A 24,902-nucleotide genomic window follows, 5' to 3' on the forward strand; every position below is an offset into this window, starting at 1 on the left:
TTTACCATTTAGGAAATACTCTGTGTAAAGTCTGTGGTTTGTGCAGTTAATAAATACACAGACTTCAGAAGTAACAAACAAAACAGGTCTTTACTATTCGAAGGTCCGGGCGAATCTGCCCCAGAAATCCTGCTACAACACTTATATACTGGTGTGGTCACTATCGGTATTACAGTATACAGCAGCCAAACAAATAGTGCCACACCTAAAGTAGTTCCCTTAAAGGTGAACGGTTACATTCAATAGTTCCCTTAAAGGTACACGGGTACATACACTACAATCCTCCCTTTTTAGCTTATTACTTACAGAGTCCCCATTAAACATACATATCTTCAACCTCCTATAAAACAAATTACAGCTATAATCTCGGTGGAGTCAATGTCATATAAAACAATTTACAAATATAATCTCGGTGGAAACAGTTCACAGGTTCCGTCTCTGCGGAAACAGTTCATAGATTCAGTCTCTGATCTTGACTCGTTCCGAACAACATTTCTTTGGGGTAGCCGGTTCACCTGGCTAGCGTGACTCCTCCATAGCCTTTTTCTTGACGTAGCAGCTTGAACTTTCGTCCTGTTGAACCAGCAGTGCGGACTTTTACAACCAACTGGCTGTCTTGACATTTTCCAGTTTTTCAACTAATTTAGCTCCTTTCGTAGTGTTCCGCCTGAGATGGTAGAAGAGCTAATATTCTGCTTTTTCTTTTCTGCCTTTTTGAAACTCTCGGAGCTCCTTTCTCGGCTGCCAGCTGGAGCGCCACCAACTCTCTATGTTCCTCAGACCTTAAGTGCTTCCTCCGGATTTCAGCACTTTGGGAGTTTTCATCACAAGCTGGGCAGACCACATCCTCGTAATATTCAGTGTCACTCAACAGGTCATGGTAATATTCGGGTTCGTCCTGAGTTAGGCCAGCGAGAGAGCCGCCTTCTTCCTCCTCACCCGTCTGGACGTTAGCTGACGGTGGTTCCTTCCCTAGACATCTTTCTTGAAAAGACTTCTTCATGCATTCATATTCATCCCGCTCTTCCTGGGTTGTCTGCCATTCCTTCACTACTGACCTCATTTGTGAGTTCAATACCTTCCCTTCCACCGGGGATTGCGGTATCAGGCTATTTAATCCTTCTACTGAAGCAGCTGTTTCAACATTCTTCTGTTCACATTGACGTGATTCAACGAACTCTTCATTGAGTAAACTGTAACACAAAATCTGTGTTGCCACCTCAGTTATTTCTGTAACTTTTGGGAGCTCCGAATTCCTTCCCTTTGCAGATTGAAGCTCGTGTTCCCATTGTGGAGTCTTGTCTCTCAGCATGTGAAGGAGTTGGCTGACCGTTAACTCTTCCGCGGGGACTCTGGATCAGAGTCTTCACCATTTCATCCACCTTTCCCTCCAATGCTTTCACCTTCCTTTCCTCTTGTACTTTGGTTTCAAGCGCTCGAAGAAGTTGCGCCTTGATGCTCCCAAGCTCATGTTCAGAGCCCATTCTTACAGTCTCTGTGTTTCTTACAGTTTCCTTCCCTTCCACTGAAAGGATTCCCAGTTGACTCTGCTCTTCAAGTCGTTGAACCTCGGTCATTGCCGCCTCATATTTGTCTTGGGCTTCCTCCAATATTTTTGAGAGTTCTTGGACATCTTGTCTTTCATGTTCTGCCATGTCTTTCACCGCTAAATTCTCATCTATGGATGGAACTTCTACCGATGAGTCTGTCTTGGCCTTGAGCTCATCAAGAATTTCCTGCAGCCTTTGGACTTCTTGCTCATGTTCAACCTTTAGTTGTTCATATGCTTCTACTGAAACTAGCTTTTCGGAGGTTGCCGAGTTAATCCCCTCCAGAATTGTAGCCTGGGCCTGTTCATACTGTTCTTTCCACTTCTCACACTCTGCTTGTAAGGAGTCGTAGAGAAGAACTGGAATAAAATCCCGGCTTCCTGAAGATTCCTCTTCATTTGCTTCTTTCGCAATTTCCTGTTGGAGTTCAGCCAAGGCTGCTATGCTATCTGCCTCTTGAAGTCTCACTGCCATCAAATCTTCTTTATTCTTGCAGTCCATCTCAGTCATTTTCCCTTTATTTTCATTTAACTGAGTGATAAGCTCCTCTTGCAACATGGCCACATTATTCACATCAGGTAAAGAAGCGTTTCTCTTTTCCATGTCCCAAGATTTTTTTCTGCATCTCTAAGTGCACACTGCGATTCAGCTTCTCTTAACCTTGCCTGCACTAGCTCCGTCTCCAATTGCAGAACAAAATCCTCAGTGTAGCGTGGTTTGCCTTTATGATGTATCTCTAGATCATGCAAATATTCTAACTCCTGAACATCATAAGGGAGGTGTGATCGGTAATTGGTCACGATGGCTCTATGGTCGCTCTCTGCTTGAGCCAGCAGGTTCTGTTGTCTTTCCAGACTCTCCCATTCGGTGTCATAGAACTTTTTCATTGTTTTCATCTCCTGTACGAGACAGTAACTTAATTGTTCGAATTGTTGTCGTACTTTGAAATAACGTTGAGTTCGAGCTCGGTGTTCCTCCGTAATGCATATGTCTGTGACTTGAACAGACTCAGAATTCTCTGTCTTTATGCACGCCATCGTTTTTCCAACCTTAGTCAGTGAGTTCATGTTAACCTTGTTTTTCATACGTGGGCTGGACTTATCGTCTTCCGGCTCAGAGTCTGAGCTGCTTGTCTGCACCGAGTCCTCACTCGTCATTGCTTGTTGGTAGTGCCATTCCATGTCTATTTTCTTGATCCACTCCCGTCCTAGAAGTGGTGGTCCTCCCTCATGTAGTACATACAAGTTCATTCTTGGGTGTTCTTTACCCCTATCTCTCACCTTGACTCTTATTTTTCCCATGGGGTATACTTTATGCCCCGTGTATGTCTGCAATACGAACTTGGTATCTCTTAAGGGTATGTGTGAGAATAGCCGGTGGTAATCCCCTCGATTTATGACTGATACAGCTGATCCAGTGTCCAACTCCATTTTCACTTGGACTCCAGCTATTTTTAGCATGACCCAGATAGTTTGTAGGTCAGCTTCCTTACTCACATGGTGGATACTCAGACTACCCAGCTCCTGGCCGTTTGGATCTGAGTCTGGATTCTGTTCGTCTGAACTCTTCTCAGCCCCCTTGTATACCTTGTTGTACTTTTCTTGTGATGGCTTCCTTTGGTTGTTGGTCTTCTTCCCTGACCGGCATACCTTAGCGATGTGACCCAGTTTGCCACATTTCCTACATTCTTGGTTCTTAAACCAGCATTGATTCTGGTCGTGTGTTGTCTTCCCACAACGACAGCATTTTGTTGTACTCGAGGTAATTTGGTCCACCCCGAGCGCCGCCGCCTTTAGTTGCATTTCCGCCGTTCCTTTCGCTGCGGCTTCGTGAGATGAAGCTATAAGGACAGCCCTGTCAAGTGTAAGGTCGTTCTCTTCTAGTAGGCGCTTTTGCGTCCCTTCCTTGGACAATCCGCCTACGAACTTGTCTCGCAGTGCCTCTGTCAGATTCCCTCCGAACTGGCAGTATTTCGCTAGCCTACGCAGTTCGACCAAGTATTCTGCGTTGTTTTCGTCTTTCCGTTGCGTTCTTGCATAGAATTTGAATCGTTCAGCCAACATCAACGGTGTGGGGTTCAAGTGGTCCTTCAGAACAACCACAATCTCTTCGAAAGACTGATCCGCCGGTTTAGCTGGTGCTAGTAAATCCTTCAAGAGCCCGTATGTCTTTGCGCCCATCGAGTTTAACAATGTTATCGCCTTGTCGTCTTCCTCTATTTTGTTGGCTTCACAATAGATCTCGATGCGTTCCACGTACGTGGCCCAGTCTTCTATTTCAGAATTAAAGTCGTTAATATTCCCTCGCTTTGGCATTTTTCTTCCCTTGGGAGCAGCACCAGTATTTCTTTAAGTATTCTTATTTATTTGTTTGTTTCTAAGATGGCGGTTTTCCCGCGAAAATGGCGGTTTCCCGCTCTTCCTTTCTCGCCCCGCCCACTTCAATGGCGGTTTCCCGCTTCTGGCGCCTTCTCCGCCTAATGGCGGCTTCCCGCGTTTCTTCCCGGTGGAAGGGGTACGCTTCCCCCCACAGCGGACAGGTTCAACCGCTGGCTGGCTTCCGCACAGCTCCCCTTACTCGGCTATGTCTTTTCCTCCCGCCCCCACGGCTCTACCGGCGCTGGGTACACCCCGTTAACGGAGGACAGTTCAGCCGCTGGACTGGCTCTCGCGCAGTCTCTCTCTCTCCGTCCCCGGCTCTGTCGCTCTCTCACCCGCACGTTCGGTGCTACCGGCCCTGGGTACCCCGTTGGTGGAGAACAGTTCAGCCGCTGGACTGGCTCTCGCGCAGTCTCTCACCCCGCACCCGGCTCTCACCCGCACGGTTCCCGTTCGCCTCCCCCAGCCCTCTCGCAGACCGGTGTTTCCCTCCCCGGCTGCGGCTGGGTTTCTCTTCCCGCGCCTACTCGCAGGCTCAGCGCTTCGTGGCTGCGGTCGCTGCCCGGATTTTTCCCGCCGATCGCGGTCCGGCTGTCACCCGACGCCGTTGGACCCGACTTTTGGCCGGCACAGCTCCCCCTCGACCAAGGTCGAGTGCTCTGCCCTTATCCTCCGGATACTTCTACACCTTCCCCTACTCACAGTCTATTCGGCCGCCTTGTTTCCAGCTGATTGGCTCACTCCGCACCGTGGTAGAAGGGTAGTCAGTGCCTGTTGCTAATGGAAGCTTTTGTTGCTAAAGTCTTCCACCTTTCTCCTGCTGCAGCCTCGTGTTTTCTTCCAGCAGCACGACGAGGGCGGTTGCCTCTCTTCGACGCTCTTCTTGCTTTGGTAATCTTGCCGCAGGGTACGATCGGACTCGTCGCCACTGTAAAGTCTGTGGTTTGTGCAGTTAATAAATACACAGACTTCAGAAGTAACAAACAAAACAGGTCTTTACTATTCGAAGGTCCGGGCGAATCTGCCCCAGAAATCCTGCTACAACACTTATATACTGGTGTGGTCACTATCGGTATTACAGTATACAGAAGCCAAACAAATAGTGCCACACCTAAAGTAGTTCCCTTAAAGGTGAATGGTTACATTCAATAGTTCCCTTAAAGGTAGACGGGTACATACACTACACTCTGCCTTTCTGTTTTTTCTACCAAAGTGGATAACTTCACATTTATCCACATTATATTCCATCTGCCATGTTCTCGCCCACTCACTGAGCCTGTCGAGAACCCCTTGAAGCCTCTTCACAACTGACACTGCCATCTAGCTTTGTATCATCAACAAATTTGGAAATGTTACATTTAGTCCCCTCATCCAAATCTTTGATATAGATTGTGAATAGCTGGGGCCCAAGCACCGATCCTTGTGGTACCCCACGAGTCACAGCCTGCCATCCTGAAAAAGACCCGTTTATCCCTATTCTTTGTTTTCTGTCTATTAACCAATTCTCAATCCAGGCTAGTATACTACCCCCAATTCCATGTGCCCTAATTTTGTTCACCAACCTCTTGTGTAGGACCTTATCGAAGGCCTTCTGAAAATCCAGATACACCACATCTACTGGTTCCCCTTTGTCTTCTCCACTAGTTACATCCTCAAAGAACTCCAATAGGTTTGTCAAACAGGATTTCCCTTTCATAAATCCATGTTGACTCTGCCCAATCTTACTATTAGTTTCTAAGTGCTCAGTTATTGCATCCTTTATAATAGATTCCAGCATTTTCCCAACTACTGATGTGAGGCTAACAGGTCTGTAGTTCCCCGTTTTCTCTCTCCCTCCTTTCTTAAATAGCGGGGTTACATTTGCTATCCTCCAATCTGCAGGAACCGTTTCAGAATCTATAGAATTTTGGAAGATGACAACCAATGCGTCCACTATTCCAGTGGCCACCTCTTTCAAAACCCTTGGATGTAGGTCATCTGGTCCTTGGGATTTATCAACTTTTATTCCCATTAATTTTGCTATTAGTTTTTTTACTAATAATTTCTTTAAGTTCCTCATTCTCGTCACACCCTTGGTTTTCTCGTATTTCTGTGAGGTTTTTTGTGTCTTCCTCCGTGAAGACAGAAACAAAGTATTTATTTAATTTCTCTGCCATTTCCTCATTCCCCATTATAAATTCTCCCATCTCTGACTGTAAAGGACCTACATTTACCTTCGCCAGTCTTTTCCTTTTCACATACCTATAGAAGCTTTTACAATCCATTTTTATATTTTTTGCTAGCTTGTGCTCATATTCCATTTTCCCTTTATCAATTTCTTGGTCCCCCTTTGCTGATTTCTAAACAACATCCCAATCCTCAGGCTGACCGCTTTTTCTGGCAACTTTATAAGCTTCCTCCTTTGACTTAATACTAGCTTTAATTTCTTTTGTTAGCCATGGTTGGATCACTTTTCCTCCCTAGAGGCATAAAAACCCAAATAAGGTGCCCAAAATCAGACATATTGTTTTAACTGCAGTCTAGCCATTAATTCTTGAAGGTTTAGCACTACCTCTTTCCTTTTGTCCTCTCTGCCCCTCTTTAGAAATGAGGTTTTAGAATCAGCTTGTCCTCCCACTTTTGAAGTTTTGTCCATCTACATCTCTAAGTCACTCTACTTTTCTATGACACTATTTGAAGAAGAGGAGTAGGATGTTCTCTCAGTATTCCAGCCAGCATTTATCTCTCAACCAACACTACTGAAGCTAGATTAACTGATCATTCATTTGATTCACTATTTGTGGAGCCTTGCCATTCACAAGTTACAAATTGCATGCCTACAAAAGCACTTCGCTCCCCATCTCTCTTGATTCCTTCCACTATCTCAGTTAAGTGCCAATCATTCGTCTGAGAGTCGGGACAGTGAGTGCTTGCAGGCTATTCAAGTACTGGGTTATCGTAGCCAGGCGTGCTCTTGTCCTCAGCCCAAGATCAACAGTAGTGTTCTGGTACCGTGCCCAAATAGCCATTCTCCATCTGTGAGTCTAGACAGTGAGTGCTGGCATGCTATTCACAGAATCACAGAAACCCCACAGTGCAGATAGAAGCCATTTCGGCCCATCGAGCCTGCACCAACACATATCCCACCCGATCCCCGTAACCCCTACACCAACACATATCCCACCCTATCCCCGTAACCCCACGTATTTAATCCCCCTAACACTAAGGGTCAATTTATCATAGCCAATCAACCTAACCTGCACATCTTTGGACTGTGGGAGGAAACCGGAGTACCCGGAGTAAACCCACGCAAACACGGGGAGAATGTGCAAACTCCACACAGACAGTTGCCCGAGGCCAGATTCGAACCCGGGTCCCTGGCGCTGTGAGGCAACAGTGCTAACCACTATGCCACCGTGCTGTAAGAACATAACATAAGAACATAAGAAATAGGAGCAGGAGTAGGCCAATCGGCCCCTCGAGCCTGCTCCGCCATTCAATAAGATCATGGCTGATCTGATCCTAACCGCCAATCTACTATCACAGAACCATCTCCTGAATCTAACAGAATTAGACACACGAAATAGCAGCAGGATCGGGCTACACGGCCCCTGGGCCCGCTCCGCTATCCACAGGGCCATGTCCGATCCAAACCTGGACTCATGTCCAAATTCCTGCCCGCTCCCCGTAACCCTTAATTCCCTTTACTTCTAGGAAACTGTCTATTTCTGTTTTAAATTTATGTAATGATGTAGCTTCTACATCTTTTTGGGGCAGCATATTCCATGGACCTACCACCCTCTGAGTGAAGTAGTTCCTCCTCATCTCAGTTTTGAAAGAGCAGCCCCTTATTCTAAGACTATGCCCTCTAGTTCTCGTTTCACCCATCATTGGGAACATCCTCCCCGCATCCACCCGATCCAACCCCTTCACAATCTTATATGTTTCAATAAGATCGCCTCTCATTCTTCTGAACTCCAATGAGTAGAGTCCCAATCTACTCAACCTCTCCTCATATGTCCATCCCCTCATCCCCGGGATTAACTGAGTGAACCTTCTTTGTACTGACTCGAGAGCAAGTATGTCTTTTCTTAAGTATGGACACCAAAACTGTGTGCAGTATTCCAGGTGCGGTCTCACCAATACCTTGTACAACTGAAGCAATACCTCCCTATTTTTATATTCTATCCCCCTAGCAATGAAAGCCAATATTCCATTGGCCTTCTTAATCACTTGCTGCACCTGCATACTAACCTTTTGAGTTTCGTGCACCAGGACCCCCAGATCCCTTTGTACTTCAGTACTTTCCAGTTTCTTGCCATTAAGATAATAACTTGCTCTACGATTTTTCCTGCCAAAGTGCATAACCTCACACTTTCCAGTATTGTATTCCATCTGCCAAATCTCTGCCCACTTACTTAGCCTGTCTATGTCCTCCTCACTCACTACTTTCTCTCCCATCTTAGTATCATCTGCAAACTTTGATATGTTACACTCGGTCCCCTCCTCCAAATCGTTAATATAGATTGTAAAGAGTTGGGGACCCAGCACTGACCCCTGCGGAACACCACTAGTTACTGATTGCCAGTGTGAGAATGAACCATTTATCCCAACTCTCTGCCTTCTGTTAGATAGCCAATCCTCTATCCATGCCAGAATATTACCCCCAATCCCGTGATTTTTTTTATCTTAAGCAATAATCTTTTGTGTGGCACCTTGTCAAATGCCTTTTGGAAGTCTAAATACACTACGTCCACTGGTTCCCCTTTATCCACCCTATATGTTACTTCCTCAAAGTACTCCAGCAAACATGACTTCCCCTTCATAAAACCATGCTGACTTTGTCCTATTAAATTATGATTATCCAAATGTCCTGTTACTGTCTCCTTAATAATGGACTCCAAAATTTTACCTACCACAGATGTTAGGCTAACCGGTCTATAGTTTCCAGCCTTCTGTCTACTGCCCTTTTTAAATAAGGGTGTTACATTAGCAGTTTTTGATCGTGTTTAGCTCCTCCCCCCCCCCCCCCCCCCCCCCCCAATAGCCCCCTGTTTGTCCAGTGTTGGGATATTCTTAGTGTCCTCTACTGTAAAGACTGATACAAAATATTCATTCAGTGTTTTTGCCATCTCCATATTTCCCACCATTAATTTCCCGGTCTCATCCTCTAAGGGACCAACATTTATGTTAGCCACCCTTTTTCTTTTTATATAACTATAAAAACTCTTACTATCTGTTTTTATATTTTTTGCTAATTTACTTTCATAATCTATCTTCCTTTTCTTAATCAATCTTTTTGTTATTTTTTGCTGTCTTTTAAAGTTTTCCCAATCCTCTATCCTCCCACTAGATTTGGCTACCTTATATGCCCTTGTTTTTAGTCGAATACTATCCTTAATTTCTTTACTTAGCCACGGATGGCTGTCTTTTCTTTTACACCCTTTTCTTCTCAGTGGAATATATATTTTTTGGAAGTTGTAAAATAACTCCTTGAATGTACACCACTGATCATGTATCGTCTTACCCTTTAATCTATTTTCCCAATCCACTCTACTCAATTCCGCTCTCATACCTTCATAGTCTCCTTTATTCAAGCTTAGCACGCTTGTTTGAGATCCAACCTTCTCACCCTCTAATTGAATATGGAATTCAACCATGTTATGGTCACTCATTCCAAGGGGATCCTTTACTAGGACATTTTTAATTAATCCCGTCTCGTTACACAGGACCAGATCTAAGGTTGCTTGCCCCCTGGTCGGTTCAGTTACATACTGCTCAAGAAACCCATCCCTAATACACTCAATGAACTCATCCTCAAGGCAGCCCTGCCCAATTTGATTTGTCCAATTAATATGATAGTTAAAATCCCCCATAATTATAGATGTTCCCTTATTACAAGCCTCAACTATTTCCTGATTGATACTCCGTCCAACAGAGTTGCAACTGTTCGGAGGCCTATAGACTACGCCCACTAGTGTTTTTTTCCCCTTATTATTCCTTACCTCCACCCAAACTGTTTCATTATCCTGATCTTTTGACCCAATATCATTTCTCTGTATTACAGTGATTCCTTCCTTTATTAACATAGCCACCCCACCTCCCCTTCCTTCCTGCCTGTCCTTCCTGATCGTTAAATAACCTGGTATGTTTAATTCCCAGGCATTGTCACCCTGCAGCCATGTTTCTGTAATGGCCACAAGATCATACCCATATGTAGTTATTTGTGCCATTAACGCGTCTATTTTGTTACGAATGCTACGTGCATTCAGATAGAGAACTTTCACATATGTTTTCTGACACTTGGTTCCTGCTTTTGCCCCTTTTATTACTTTACCTTTTACTCCATACCTTCTGCCCCTTCCTGACACACTCTGGTTTTTAATTTCCCCACTGCTACCTAAGTCTATGAGCTTCTCTGTTGTCATTTTTATTATTTGCTCTCTCGGAACCTCCCCCCCACTAGTTAGTTTAAAGCCCTCTCTACAGCCCTAGTTATATGATCCGCCAGGACTCCAGTCCCAGCACTGGCCAAGTGAAGCCCGTCCCAACGGAACAGCTCCCTCCTGCCCCAGTACTGGTGCCAGTGTCCCAGGAAGCAAAACCCATTTCTCCCACACCAGTCTTTGAGCCACGCATTTAACTCTCTAATTTTATTTGTCCTAGCCAAATTCGCTCGTGGCTCAGGTAATAATCCAGAGATTATTACTCTTGAGGTTCTGTTTTTTAATTTGACCCCTAGCTGCTCATACTCCAAGGGCATCACGGGTGAGCCCAGTGCTGTTCTCTCACCACACGCGCTCTCCTACAAGGGTTTCAGTACAGTGATCAGTAGCGGGATAACTTGTAAGATTTTTCCTCTCGCCGAGGATCTCAAATCTCCAGCCCTGTCATAGCACCCCTACCATCAGCTCTCCATCAGGGATGGCTCGGTCATAGCCTGCTGCTGCTTGATTGTTGCTCTGTTATCTTGGTGCTCCCCTCTCGGTTTAGGAAAAAGGAGGAGTGAGGCGATACAGCACAAATCACTTCATTCAGTATTTATAAACATGTGTATTACTTGATGAGAGGAAGGGCATCTGGGATAATAGGTTGTGCTGGAAAAATTCAAATTATCTAGCAGTTCAAATTAAGCGACTTGATTTAAACAATTTCAGAATAAAAATGGAGTCAAAATGACTAAAAACGATGTCAAGTTCAGCGACTGTTAATGAAAAGAAGTAGACAATACACTTTCAAGGATCACAAACATTGTAAAACTTGCATTTACATATAGCACCTTTCACGATGTTCAGGATGTCCCAAAACGCTTTACAGCCAATTAATTCAAAGTACAGTAAGAAATTAAGGACAGAAATGGAAATTAGGGAGAGGTAAATTTACAACACGTTCCACGAAAAACTTCATGCAGAGTGTGCTACATGTTTGTAGTAATCCATTAACGAAAATAATAGAGGAGGCAAAAACACTAGGGTTATTAAAAATACGGTTAGCTGCATTGGATGTGAAGCGCTTTGGCATCCCGAGGACGCAATTAAGGCACTTCAATGTTCTTCCATTTTTTTTTGGTGCTTTTTAAGGTGGGGGATGACGTAATAAAGACTCACTACGCACTTGGTTGTACATAAAACAAGGCTTTAATCGATTTGTAACAAAACATGGAGGTCTAGTTAGTAGTCACTAGCTTCCTGTTTCCAGATTGTCTCTGGCCAAGTTGGGCCCACGCCCGAGTATTTATACTCCTCGGACGGCGCCCTCAGCTGGCCGTTCAGCAGTACTTCCTGAGTTACTTCTTGTAGAAGTTGCGATTTATGACGGGATGCCGGGGATTGGGTCACCTTCCATTTCAGGCACCCATTGCCAGCATCAAGTACTCGCAGGCCAGGAATTTGATATTGCCACGGCTCTGACCCAACCAACCCTGTGCTTCAGCCGTAACCCCAACTGGGAAGAGCAGCCCTTGCTGCCCCAGGGTGGTATTTTTTCCATTTCTTTACATGCGCCATCATTGACGTTGCAGCCACTAAGTGCTGAAGTTGGTTCAGTTTTGTGCTGCCAGATCTGGATTGAGACTGCCCAGTGTGACTCCTCAAGGCCAGCAGACAGGGGAGGTTTTCATTCCATTTGTCTGAGCTGGATTACAGACCCAGGTCCTGGAGATGAAAGACCTGTAATTCCTTACCTTTTTTCCTTAGTGAGAAAATTAATGATGTAATGGCTCTTTCTCATTCCTGACTTTTCCTCCTCTTTTAATTCTATTTATGTTCTGGATTCGATATTAAAATTCACCATTTTCCCCCCCCTCAGCTTACAAACAGCAAGAAAGCACTAACTGGGGAGAATAACTTCACAGACACAATGAGGCATATGCTGTCATCACGACTGAGCATGCCTGATTGTCCCAACTGTAACTATAGGCGCAGGTAAGTGTCCAGAGAACATTGGCTTGAAGTGGGCTGGGGTCGAGGATTTCAACGTACTAAATATGTAAAATAAATTTAAGAGGGCTGAATTCTTCCTTATTTGTTTTCTCCCCATGTACCATGTATCCATTATCCTTCCTGCCGTGGAGGTGGGGGAAGTTCACCCAGGAATTTTCAAGCTGCGTATCGGCTGGCCTTCTCCCACACTGCTGCATATAATCCCTCATTCTCTGCTGCATTGTTAGTCTTTCTCTCATTATTGGCAGAAGTTCTCTCTCTCTCGTCCCCCATATTTTCTTTCTCCTGCTATTTACAGGTCCGGTTCTGTTTGTTCAGTCAATTATCCGTGTGCCTGTTTTCAGTCCTCTCGTGAGGTACAGTTCCACAGTTGATGCCCGGTATCTCACCCAAGTGCCATTCTTCACGCGTGAGCCTTGATGGCGAGTGCTGGCAGGCCTTTCGGCCACAGCGGGCGCAGTAGCCCAGATTGATCCGGCCTTCAGCCCTGACGCCTTCAACAGTGTCGCCGGATAGCGATCAGGATTGGGGAATGCAGCCCGTTTTCCCACTCTCTAACCTAGGAGCACTGAGGTCAATTGTAGTGCCCCCCTACTGGCTGAGGTCCGTTAATTCAGCAGAGACTGAGGGGGTAATTTTAACCTAACCCGCGGGATCGGGTGCAGCGCTGGTTTTACACGCCGCCCAATGTTACTCTTGGTTGATTTCAGCGGAGAGTAAAATCAGGCGGGTGGTGCACCCGAGCCCATCAGTTTCCTGACAGGTGCCGTTCGGTTAAAATTGCCCCCAGAATTAGCTTGGGGCTTTCGTTGTTTACGCAACTCACTATTGTCATTTGCTGAGCCTTCGTGGGAGCCCTTGTAGAAATAGTTCTGATTCCACAGCACTAATGTCCTCACCTGACCAGTACAAACTTTTCTTGCCTCCCCACATGGGAGTGATTTGGCATTGCTCCCTTCAACCCAGCAGAGAGAAAGGAGCCTTTCATTCCACTAATTGGAGCCAAATACATGCCCAGATACTAGAAGTGAAAAGACAGTACACTTAGCTCTCTCTACCACGCAGTCCCCTGTGACATTGTTCCTAACACAAAGGACTGATTCAGGAGCTTCAGCTTTGTTTTAACCTTTTTGTAGGTGTACCTGCGACGACTGCAGCCTCTCTCATATACTCACGTGTGGCATCATGGATTCGCCTATTCCTGACGACCTTTCTATTAACACATTACCATTGCAAGTAGCATCGGCTCCGGATTACCTCTCGGAGATACGCCCACCTAGCATGTCATCTGCCAGCTCGGGGTCTGGCTCGAGTTCGCCAATCACGATTCAGCAACACCCACGGCTCATTCTGGCTGATAGCAACTCAGCCCCCACCTTGTAAGTGCTTGGGTCCTTGACGTTCTATGTGATGGTTTTAATACTTTGTGTCAGTTGTGTGTGGGGTGGTGGAGGAGACAGTATTCTTAACGGAACCATTTCTGTATATAGAATATTATTTAATCCAGTCATTAAACATCAAAACTGAGTCAAAAAACAAACACCAGGTAGACGACTGCTTGTGTATCATTGCAGCAGCTTGGCTCACTGAGTGAACTCTCGTCTCTGGGTCAAGAAATTGTGGGTTTGAGGCATACACCAGGACCTGAGCTCCTAATCGACTGCAAATCCAGTGCGTTACTGAGGCAGTGCTGCACTTTCTGAGCTGTTAAACCAATGCCCTGTCTGCCTGTTCAGATGGAAAGAACTTGCATTTCACAACCTCGGGACATCCCAAATTACTTCACAGGTGATGTACTTTTGAAGTGTCGTCACTGTTGCAATGTAGGAAATGCAGCAACCAATTTGTGATATCAACAATAGCCCCAAAACAACAATGAGGTGAATGACTAGATAATATTAGTGATATTTATTGAGGGTTGAATATTGTCTGGAGACGAGGGGAGAACTCCTTTGCTCTTCTTTCAATAGTACCATGGGATGTTCTAAGCTTGAATACCTTACTGCCTAGCCATATCATACAGTTGTTTGTTTTGTCTTTCTCCGAAGTGGCAGTGATGATGAAGACGTGACCCCTTTATCGGCCAAATTTGCTGACATATACCCACTCAACAGTTACGATGATGCAGATGTTGTAGCCAACATGAATGGTATCCATGGAGAACTCAACGGTGGGGGTGAAAACATGGCATTGAAGGATGAGGTATGTGAACATAAGGAAATAAAAGTTGGGAGGGTGCGAAAAGGCCCATCCCTGTGCTACATGAACTGTCCCACCAGGAAAATATGAATAAAACTCAGTGTTTCTACCTCCATTACTGTGGACTGACTACTAAATACAGTGCCACATAAATACTGTGGCAACAAGAGAGCAGGCCAGAGGCTGGGTATTCTGCGGCGAGTGCCTCACCACCTGACTCCCCAAAGCCTTTCCACCATCTACAAGGCACAAGTAAGGAGTGTGATGGAATACTCTCCACTTGCCTGGATGAGTGCAGCTGCAACAACACTCAACAAGCTCGACACCATCTAGGACAAAGCAGCCTTTTGATTGGCATCCCATCTACCACCTTAAACATTAATTCCCTCCACCACCAGCGTACCGTGGCTGCAGTGAGTACCATCTGCAAGATGCACTGCAGTAACTCGCCAAGGCTTCTTCGGCAGCACCTCCCAAACCCGCGACCTCTTCCACCTAGAAGGACAAGGGCAGCAGGCGCATGGGAACACCGCCGCCTCCAAGTTCCCCTCCAAGTCACACACCATCCTGATTTGGAAATATATCGCCACTCCTTCATCGTCACTGGGTCAAAATCCTGGAACTCCCTCCCTAAATCTGTGGGGTCATAAATCTGTGGAATTCTCTGCCCCAGAGAACCGTGGCAGCTGGGTCATTAAATACACTTAAGGTGGAGATAGACAGATTTTTGCAAGATAACGGAGTGAAGGGTTATGGGGAGCGGGCAGGGAAGTGGCTTTGAGCCCAAGATCAGCCATGATCTTATTGAATGGCGGAGCAGGCTCGAGGGGCCAAGTGGCCTATTCCTGCTCCTATTTCTTATGTTCTAACAGCACTGTGGGAGTACCTTCACCACACGGACTGCAGCGATTCAAGAAGGCATCTCAGCACCACCTTCTCAAGGGCAACTAGGGAGGGGCAATAAATGCTGGCCGTGCCAGCGATGCCCACATCTCATAAATAAATTTTTTAAAACGAAATAACAGCAGAAAACGCTGGAAAAACTCAGCAGGCCAGGCAACATCCGTGGAGAGAGAAACAGAGTTAATGTTTCAGATCGAAACCCTTCTTCAGAACTGAGAAAAAAAGGCAGGAATTGAAACCAATTAAAAGGCAGTTTGGGGGCTGGGAAATGGGGGAGGGGATGAAAGAACAAAAGGGAAGGTCTGTGAGAGGTGAAGAGGCATTAAGAGATATTCAAGGCGAGACGAGATGGTAATAGGACAGGTAAAGAGACAAAGGATGGCTCTAGATGAAGTGTGAAATGCGCTGGCAGAGTGAGAGACAGCTGTTATGTGGGAGGGGGAAAAAAGGAAAAGGCACAAACCAAAAGTGTGGATAAAAAATATATAAAAATATGACAGGGGCCGAGGTTATGATCTGAAATTGTTGAACTCGATATTGAGTCCGGAAGGCTGTAAAGTGCCCAATCGGAAGATGAGGTGCTGTTCCTCGAGCTTCCGCTGAGCTTCCGTGGAACAATGCAAGAGGCCGCGGACGGTGAGGTCCGAGTGGGAATGGAGCGGTGAATTAAAGTGACAGGTGAACGGAAGCTCGAGGTCCCCCTTACGGACTGAACGGAGGTGTTCCGCAAAGCGGTCACCCAATCTGCATTTGGTCTCCCCAATGTAGAGGAGACCACATCGTCAGCAGCGAATACAGTATATTAAATAGCAAGAAGTACAATTAAATCACTGCTTCACCTGGAAGGGGTGTTTGGGGCCCTGGACAGTGGGAAGGGGAGAGGTATATGGGCAGGTGTTGCATCTCCTGCGCTTGCACAGGAAGGTGCCAGGGGAAGGGGTGATACAGGAGTGGACTTGGGTGTCTTGGAGGGAGCGGTCCCTACGGAATGCTGAAAGGGGAGGGGACGGGAAGATGCGTTTGGTGGTGGGACCACGTTGGAGGTGGCGGAAATGGCGGAGGATGATCCGTTGAATGTGGAGGCTGGTGGGGTGAAAGGTGAGGACCAGGGTCCGGGTCCACAGTTCCATTTCATCCTTCGACTCATCCGACGCTTCAACAAAAAACTTTTTTTCTTCCTTTCCGATGTCAAGGATCGCAAGCTTCGTCAACTCTTGAACACCAACGCCCCTCCGGAACCTTCTTCCTCTTCACTTTCCTCTGACCCCCCCCTTCTCCCAATCTCACCCCTGCCGCATTTTCACCATCCCCTCTGACCTTCCCCTCTCTGACCCCGAATGATCAGTCCTCAGCAAAGGCCTGAGCTTCATACCCTTACGCCCCCACCTCAATGAATTTCGAGCTCGGCACCATGCTGAGCTCTTTTTCCACCGCCTTCATCTCCGTGCCCACTTCTTTGGCCAGGTGTCTTCCCCTCGCACGTCTGACCCTTCCGCTTTTAAATTCTCGTTCTACCTGGACCCCTCCCCCTGGCCTCTTACCCTCTCTAGATCTTTTCATTGCTAACTGTCGCCGTGACATCGGCTGTCTCCATTTCTCTGCTCCCCTCACTCCAACCTACCTCCCTCTGAACTTGCAGCACTCCATTCTCTTAGATCCAACCCTAACATTGTCATTTAACCTGCTGACAAGGGTGGTGCTGTTGTTGTTTGGCAAACCGACCTCTACCTAGCGGAAGCTGCACGCCAACTCTCCGACACCTCCTCCTACCTCCACATGACCCCACTACTGAACATCAAACCACCGTTTCCAAGACTGTCACTGACCTCATCTCCTCTGGAGATCTTCCCCCCACGGCCACCAACCTCATAGTTCCCAAACCCCCCACAGCCCGCTTCTACCTCCTTCCTAAGATCCACAAACAGGACTGCCCTGGTAGACCCATCGTTTCAGCCTGTTCTTGCCCCATGGAACTTATCTCTTCCTATCTCGACTCTATCTTTTCTCCCCTTGTCCAGTCTCTTCCCACCTACATTCGCGACTCTTCTGACACCCTCCGCCACTTTAACAGTTTCCAGTTTCCTGGCTCCAACCGCCTCCTTTTCACCATGGACGTACAATCCCTCTACACCTCCATCCCCCACCAGGATGGCCTGAGGGCGCTCCACTTCTTCCTTGAACAGCGGCCCAACCAGTCCCCATCCACCACCACCCTCCTCCGCCTGGCTGAACTTGTTCTCACATTGAACAACTTCTCCTTTGACTCCACTCACTTCCTCCAAATTAAAGGTGTTGCTATGGGAACCCGCACGGGTCCTAGCTATGCCTACCTTTTCGTGGGATATGTGGAACACTCTTTGTTCCAGCCCTACTCGGGTCCCCTCCCTCACCTCTTTTTCCGGTACATTGATGACTGTATCGGTGCCATTTCCAGCTCTCGCCCCGAACTAGACAATTTCATTCACTTTGCCTCCAATTTCCACCCTTCCCTCACCTTCACATGGTCCATCTCCGACTCTTCCCTTCCCTTCCTCGACATCTCCGTCTCCATCTCTGGGGATAGGTTATTGACCAACATTCACTACAAGCCCACAGCTACCTGGACTACACTTCCTCCCACCCCGCCTCCTGTCAGGACTCTGTTCCATTCTCCCAGTTTCTCCGCCTTCGCCGTATCTGCTCCGACGACGCCACCTTCCACACCAGTGCTTCTGACATGTCTTCCTTTTTCCTCAACCGAGGATTCCCCTCTACTGTGGTTGACACGGCCCTCGACCGTGTCCGTTCTATCTCCCGCACTTCTGCCCTCACCTCTGCCCCATCCTCCCGGAACCACAATAGGGTTCCGCTTGTCCTCACCTTTCACCCCACCAGCCTCCACATTCAACGGATCATCCTCTGCCATTTCCACCACCTCCAATGTGATCCCACCACCAAACGCATCTTCCCCTCCCCTTTCAGCATTCCGTAGGGACCGCTCCCTCCGAGACACCCTAGTCCACTCCTCTATCACCCCCAGCACCCCTTCCCCTTCGCCCGGCACCTTCCCATGCAAGTGCAGGAGATGCAACACCTACCCATATATCTCCACCCTTCCCACTGTCCAGGGCCCCAAACACCCCTTCCAGGTGAAACAGCGATTTACTTGTACTTCTTGCTATTTAATATACTGTATTCGCTGCTCACAATGTGGTCTCCTCTACTTTGGGGAGACCAAACGCAGATTGGGTGACCTCTTTGCGGAACACCTCCGTTCAGTCCGTAAGGGTGACCCCGAGCTTCCGGTCGTCTGTCATTTTAATTCACCGCCCCATTCCCACTCGGACCTCACCGTCCTTGGCCTCTTGCACTGTTCCACGGAAGCTCAACGTAAACTCGAGGAACAGCAACTCATCTTCCGATTAGGCACTTTACAGCCTTCCAGACCCAATATCGAGTTCAACAATTTCAGATCATAACCTCGGCCCCTATCATATTTTTATATATTTTTTATCCACACTTTTGGTTTGTGCCTTTTCCTTTTTTTCTCTCCCACATGGCAGCTGTCTCTCACTCTGCCAGCGCATTTCACACTTCATCTAGAGCCGTCTTTTGTCTCTTTACCTGTCCTATTACCATCTCGTCTCGCCTTGAATATCTCTTAATGTCTCTTCACCTCTCACTGACCCCTTTTGTTCTTTCATCCCCTCCCCCATTTCCCAGCCCCCAAACTGCCTTTTAATCTGTTTCATTTCCTGCCTTTTTTTCTCAGTTCTGAAGAAGGGTTTCGACCTGAAACGTTGACTCTGTTTCTCTCTCCACAGATGTTGCCTGGCCTGCTGAGTTTTTCCAGCGTTTTCTTCATGGATCGAGGCCGTCCCCCCTTCACGGATAAAGCCCATTTCCCTGCATCTTTCTCAGTCCCTTTTCTTTCCTTGATTTGAGGGTGGAGAAAGGCATCCAGAAATGAGGGACAGGTTTTTTTGATGCGAATACGTTGAACGAATTAATAGAGGAGACAAACTAAAAGTGTCTTGGCGACGGCAAGCTTGAGTTTTAAGTGCCCATTTGAAGGAAGGGTGGACTGAGGGATAATGTACAAAGTTGTGGTGCCAGTTAATTCCAGTGCTTGGTTCTAGGAGTGTACCGAATTGAACAGTAATCTTTGTCTCTCTTCGCCATTCAGTCTCAGTCCTGAATGTGGACTAGCAGTAGCCATTCTTTGGCTGGGAATTGAAGCTGCAGGCTGCCTTTCATTATTTGGATGCCCTTGTGGTTTGGCTGGCAGTAGCACTCAGTGTGATGCACTGGTGTTGGAGCAACCGTCAACACGGACAGATTTTCTTCCCAGTGGGAGCCAGCTTAGAAATCAAGTCGCAGGAACAAGAGGCCCCAAAAGTCTGTTGGAACACTCTATCTCCACCTCTAACTCAGTGCAGTGACCAGAGTTGGCAGAAGATTTCTGCATCTCCCTGTGTCTTGACTGTGACCCCATCATTATGGTTAATGTGGCACAGGGCAGCTGCTAGTTCTTCAGGAGGTGGACCCAGCACAGTAAACGATTTTTTTTAACATGGGGCCCGATTTTCTCGTGATGCCAGCATTTTCTTCAGGGAGTCCAGACAGCGGCCCAGGCCTAAACCCCGCCCCAAAGTTTGCTACACAGCTACCATACTGACAGCTGGCATACCTCGTTGAGCCCCGGATACCGGGTGCTCAGTGTAACGCAGGCCGGGTGCAAGGAGATTTGTAGCTTGGGAATTCCCTCCATAGACCAAGCCCTTTGAAGTCGGGGGCATTTGGAGATTCCACTCCAAAGAGGCATGCATATTTCCTTCCCCCCCCCCCCCCCCCCATGCTGAGACTATGTTGGGGTTAGGGCCTGGCATGTCCAGGTCCCGGTGCAATTTCTGGCTTCTCTTCTGCATCCCTGTCATTGGGAGTGCGCCGCGAGGGGATAATTATCCGTTTCTTTATCTCATCCCTGTTTGTGGGAGCTTGCTGTGCGCAACTTGGCTGCCGTGTTTCCCTACGTTACAACGGTGACTGCACTTCAAAAGTACTTCAGTGGCTGTGAAGCGCTTTGGGATGTCCTGAGGTCGTGAAAGGCGCTATATAAATGCAAGTTCATTCGTTCTTCCCTTAATGCCCTTTTTTTTTGCGCTTTAGTCTCCCCAGGTAAGCAGCACCAGTAGTAGCTCTTCGGAAGTTGATGACGAGGATGGTGATGATGGAGAAAGCAGCAGTGAACCCCCTGCGTCTCATACGGAGGAAATGCCTGGGAAGAGAGCAGCTAGGAAGGAAGAAGTGAGGAGGGACAGTCCACCACCATCATATCCCAGTCAGCAGGTACTCGCCGCTTTGGCAAATAGGAATAAATGCTTGAAATGTGAAATAAAGAATACTGAAAATAAAACCGCAGCCAGTCAGCCGCTGAAAGAGGGAAGACAGCTTAATATTCAAGGTGTGGACTCATCCTCTCACCTGGTCATTACAAAGCATGAGAAACTCGTTATGAAGACAGATAAGAGGTTTATACAGTTACAAAGGGTTCCGATGGAGTGAACAGGGGAAGACTATTTCCTGAGGCTGATTTGTCCGTGACATTGGGTCATCGATTTAAAATTGTCACTAAGAAGTTGAGGAGAGGGCTTTGGTTAGAGGTCCTTTACGCAGAGGACTGTTGAAGCATGGAATGCTTTGCCACACGTTGAGGCTGAGATTATTGCATCATCTTAAGGGAAAAGTAAATGAGACTTTTGAAGCAGAGCTGATGCAGGGCTGTGGGGGGAGGGCAAGGCACAGACACAATGGGCTGAATGGTCTCCTTTTGTTCTGTAATCTTTTATGGTTAACTGGAAGATAAGTTAGATCCTTTGTAGGACTGAGCAGAACTCTGGGGTAGAAGAGTCAAGGAAACTGGTGTTTACCATAGAGACACAGTTTTAATAGGTTTAATGATCTGCAAACAGGTTTTTGAAAAGATGGGTTTTTTTAAAACCACCCACCAGCTTTACAAAAAACATTTTTGTTGGCTAGTCAATCGCTTTGGCAACTGACAGCTTTGGTGCATGGGAGAGGCTGTGCTTTCTTGATTTGGATTATACAGCTTAATTTATTTTTATCCTAGGAATCTCTGTTGTCCTGATTGGAAGAGGAGGAGAGAGACCCTAATGGGTTCAGATATACAGGCCCCGATTTCCCCCCAGCCGTCAGGCGGGGTTTCAGGCATGTGGTGGGGGGGTAGGGGTAAATCCCGAATTTGGGGGTCCCGACACCATCCCGCCCAAAACCCCGCCCCACGTAAGTTTCAGGGGTGGCGGGTACCCGCCCCGCACTGGGACCCGCCGAAACTAGGCGGGAAGGGATTAGTGCCAATTAACTGCCTGTTAACAGGTGGTTAACGGGCAGTTTAGCCTAATCCCTATTTTGAGGGGTTTCGTGTGGGTTTCCCGACGGCTCCAAACCACGCCAGGTTAGAGCAGGCGGGCCGTCGGGTTGAAGGACTTGGAGGGGTCGCGATGTCGGTGTTCAGGTGAGTGATGGGTGCATGAGTGTGAAGGTAAGTGTGTTTGGTGTGTCTAAAGTGTGTAAAGAACTTTTACTTACCTTCACAGCCTTCCTGTAGCCGTCGGGAGCGCATCACTCACCCGGAATTTAAAGCTGAATGGCTGCGCTCTGTCAAGTGACAGCCTGCAGCTTTGAGTGCCGGCAAGAGTTCTAACTGAGTCTGTGCAGAATGACTCATGGTAGAACTCAGACTGTCAGTGTTTCACAGCTTCAAACAGCTGTGAAACACTGATATTTCATCTGTCAAAAACTCTTGACAGATGACATTGCAGTCTGTGACGTCACCTGTTGCCGGGTGGCCCTTAACAAGGTCAATCAAGGGGAAATTGCGCGGATTGGCCGGACGTCGAAGTAGGCGGGTCAAAAACCCGAAAGGGGAAGTCCCGCCTTCTTCCCGACAGGTTCGGGAAAATCTACCCCATAAAGTTTTGAGCGGAAGGATAAGTTGATAAAGCTGGGGTTTTTTTTTTAAAAAGAAAAACAAAAAGCATGCAGGATCATAGCCTTTATAAATAGGGACATTGAGTACGAAAGGTGATGCTAAACCTGTGCAAATCATTGGTTAAGCTGCAGTTAGAATACAGCGTTCCATTTTGTGCACCTTACTTTAAGAAGGATGCCAAGGCCATGGGGAGAGGGTGCAGAAGAGATTCACTACAATGATACCAGAGATGAGGAGCTTTAGTTGTCAGGAAACACTTGAGAAATTGGGGCTTGTTTCATTAAAGCTGCATAGATTAAGAGGAGATCTGATGGAGAGTTTCAAAATTTATGAAGGGCCCGATGAGGTGAACTATTTCGAATGGTCGGTGGGTCAGGAACTGGAGAGGCACAAAATTAAAATCAGTGCCAAAAAAAAAAACAGGAAGAGGTTGGGAGATTTTTTATTTTTGCGCAGACTGTTATTGGGACATGGAATTCCCTACCAGAAACGGTGGTGGACGCAGAATCCACAATCGCTTTTAAAAGAGGGGCGAAGAAATATTTGAAACAGAAAAATTGAGAAAGGTATGAAGAAACGACGGGAGCAGGACAAAGTGGAAAGCTCTTTGAGACCCGGCACAGGTGCACTAGATCAGGAGGCCCCCTTTTGTGCTATAAAATTCTGTCATTCTGGATTTATAGTTAGGGAGATAATGTCTGCTTTTATGTGGACATTGCTACATAGATACATAGAAGATAGGAGCAGGAGTAGGCCATTCGGCCCCTCGAGCCTGCTCCGCCATTCAATGTGATCATGGCTGATCATCCAAATTCAGTACCCTGTCCCTGCCTTCTCCCCATATCCCTTGATCCCTTTAGCCTTAAGAAATATAGCCAACTCCTTATAACTCAGTAAATAGCATCATTTGATATTCATAATCATTGTTAATCTGGAATATCAGCAGTTCCAAAAAGCCAGTGAGAATTCTTGACTAAGATTTGTCAATTTTAATTTACGCTATCATCCCCTTCAAATTCCTCACTACCTTCCATCCCCACTGTGCCTTCCCCGCCCCGCCCCCAGTATTATTCCCACCATTGCACCCATCATTTCCCACCAATACGCCACAGCTCGTCAGGCTGTTCACTGCCAGGTCAGCTTGTTGGAATCCTCGTCCATACCTTTGTTACCCCTCGGCTCAACTGTTCCAAATAGTTACTGTCGGTGTGCCCATCCTTGGCCCTCTTTTGTTGTCTACATACTACCCTCAATGATCTAATTTATAGGCCTGGGGTCAGCTGTCACATGCACAACTGCGACCGCCAGCTTTCCCCCTCTGCCACCATACTCGACTCCTCATCGAGTCCTTCACAAACTTTCAAACCTTCCATCAGATCTCTTAATCTTCGCTGCTTTAATGAAAGGAGTCCCAATTTCTCAAGTGTATCCTGACAACTAAAGCTCCTCATCCCTGGACATACTGAACCACCATTGTCCAATTTTAATCAATGCTTAATCAGTATTAAGTGCAGGCTGAGGAAGAACAGCTTTCAACTTAACATTGGCAAGACCTAAACTATCCTTCACCGTTCCCTGACTCCATCGTTCTCCTTGGCTGCTCTCGGAGACTTCGCCTGACAGTGCACAGCCCCAGTTTCTTGGAATTCCTCCTCCTAGCTATCACGACGACTCCTATTTCCATCGCCCATCTCCTTCCACACTGTTAATGTAACCCTTGTCGCCTTCAGACTTGATTTCTCCAGGCCTCCCGTGTTCCATTCTTCAATTTACAAATTGTCCAAAAGCCTATTGCCCAAATTCTACTGTGCAATTGGCCTCGCTCCCCTATCGTCCTACTCCTCCTCAAACCTTCATTGGATCCCCATCCACTAACCGCTTGATTTCAACATCCTTGCCCTAATTTACAGTGTAAACAGTCACTAATAAATCCAATAGGGAATTCAGGAGAAACTTTATCCAGAGAGTGGTTAGAATGTGCAACTTGTACCCACATGGAGTAGTTGAGGCAAATAGCATAGACACATTGAAGGGGGAAACTAGACAAGTACATGAGGGAGAAAGGAATAGAAGGATATATTGATAGGGTGAGAAGAAGTAGGGTGGGAGGAGCCTTGTGTGTAGCATAAACATGAGCATAGAGCAGTTGGCAGAATGGCCGGTTTTTGAGCTGTAAAATTCTATGTGATTCTATATGTAATCTACAAGCTCTTCCTTGACCTCGCCTTTCCCTACCTGTGCAACCTTCTTGGGCCCTGCAATCCAGCAATGCCCCCGCCACCCCCCCCCCCCCCCCCCCCCCCCTGATTCCAACTCTGGCCTCCTTTCAGTCTTTTCTTCCCTCTGCTCCACTGTCAGCCACAGAGCTTCCATCTCTCTCGGCCTCCCCGACTTGTTACCTCTCACCCCTCCTTCAAAAGCGTCCTCAAACGTAACTCTTCGATCTTTCATAGAATAGTGC

At 47.0% G+C, this 24,902-nt stretch overlaps 1 protein-coding gene across 4 annotated transcripts in view; it reads left to right on the forward strand.

The window, feature by feature from the left end:
• The window catches only part of fam193a (family with sequence similarity 193 member A), a 334,280-nt gene that overhangs the window by 273,961 nt on the left and 35,417 nt on the right, over positions 1–24,902 (forward strand). For all 4 annotated transcript variants that reach the window (XM_085973735.1, XM_085973887.1, XM_085973783.1 and 1 more), the window contains 4 exons: positions 12,215–12,330; positions 13,485–13,727; positions 14,397–14,550; positions 20,599–20,778. In XM_085973735.1, coding sequence (XP_085829861.1) covers positions 12,215–12,330; positions 13,485–13,727; positions 14,397–14,550; positions 20,599–20,778 — 693 coding nt within the window. The remainder of the gene's footprint in view (positions 1–12,214; positions 12,331–13,484; positions 13,728–14,396; positions 14,551–20,598; positions 20,779–24,902) is intronic.

This window comes from Somniosus microcephalus, chromosome 1 (assembly GCF_052327205.1).
Source record: "Somniosus microcephalus isolate GS21.2 chromosome 1, FLI_Smic_1.0, whole genome shotgun sequence".
Lineage (NCBI taxonomy): Eukaryota > Metazoa > Chordata > Chondrichthyes > Squaliformes > Somniosidae > Somniosus > Somniosus microcephalus.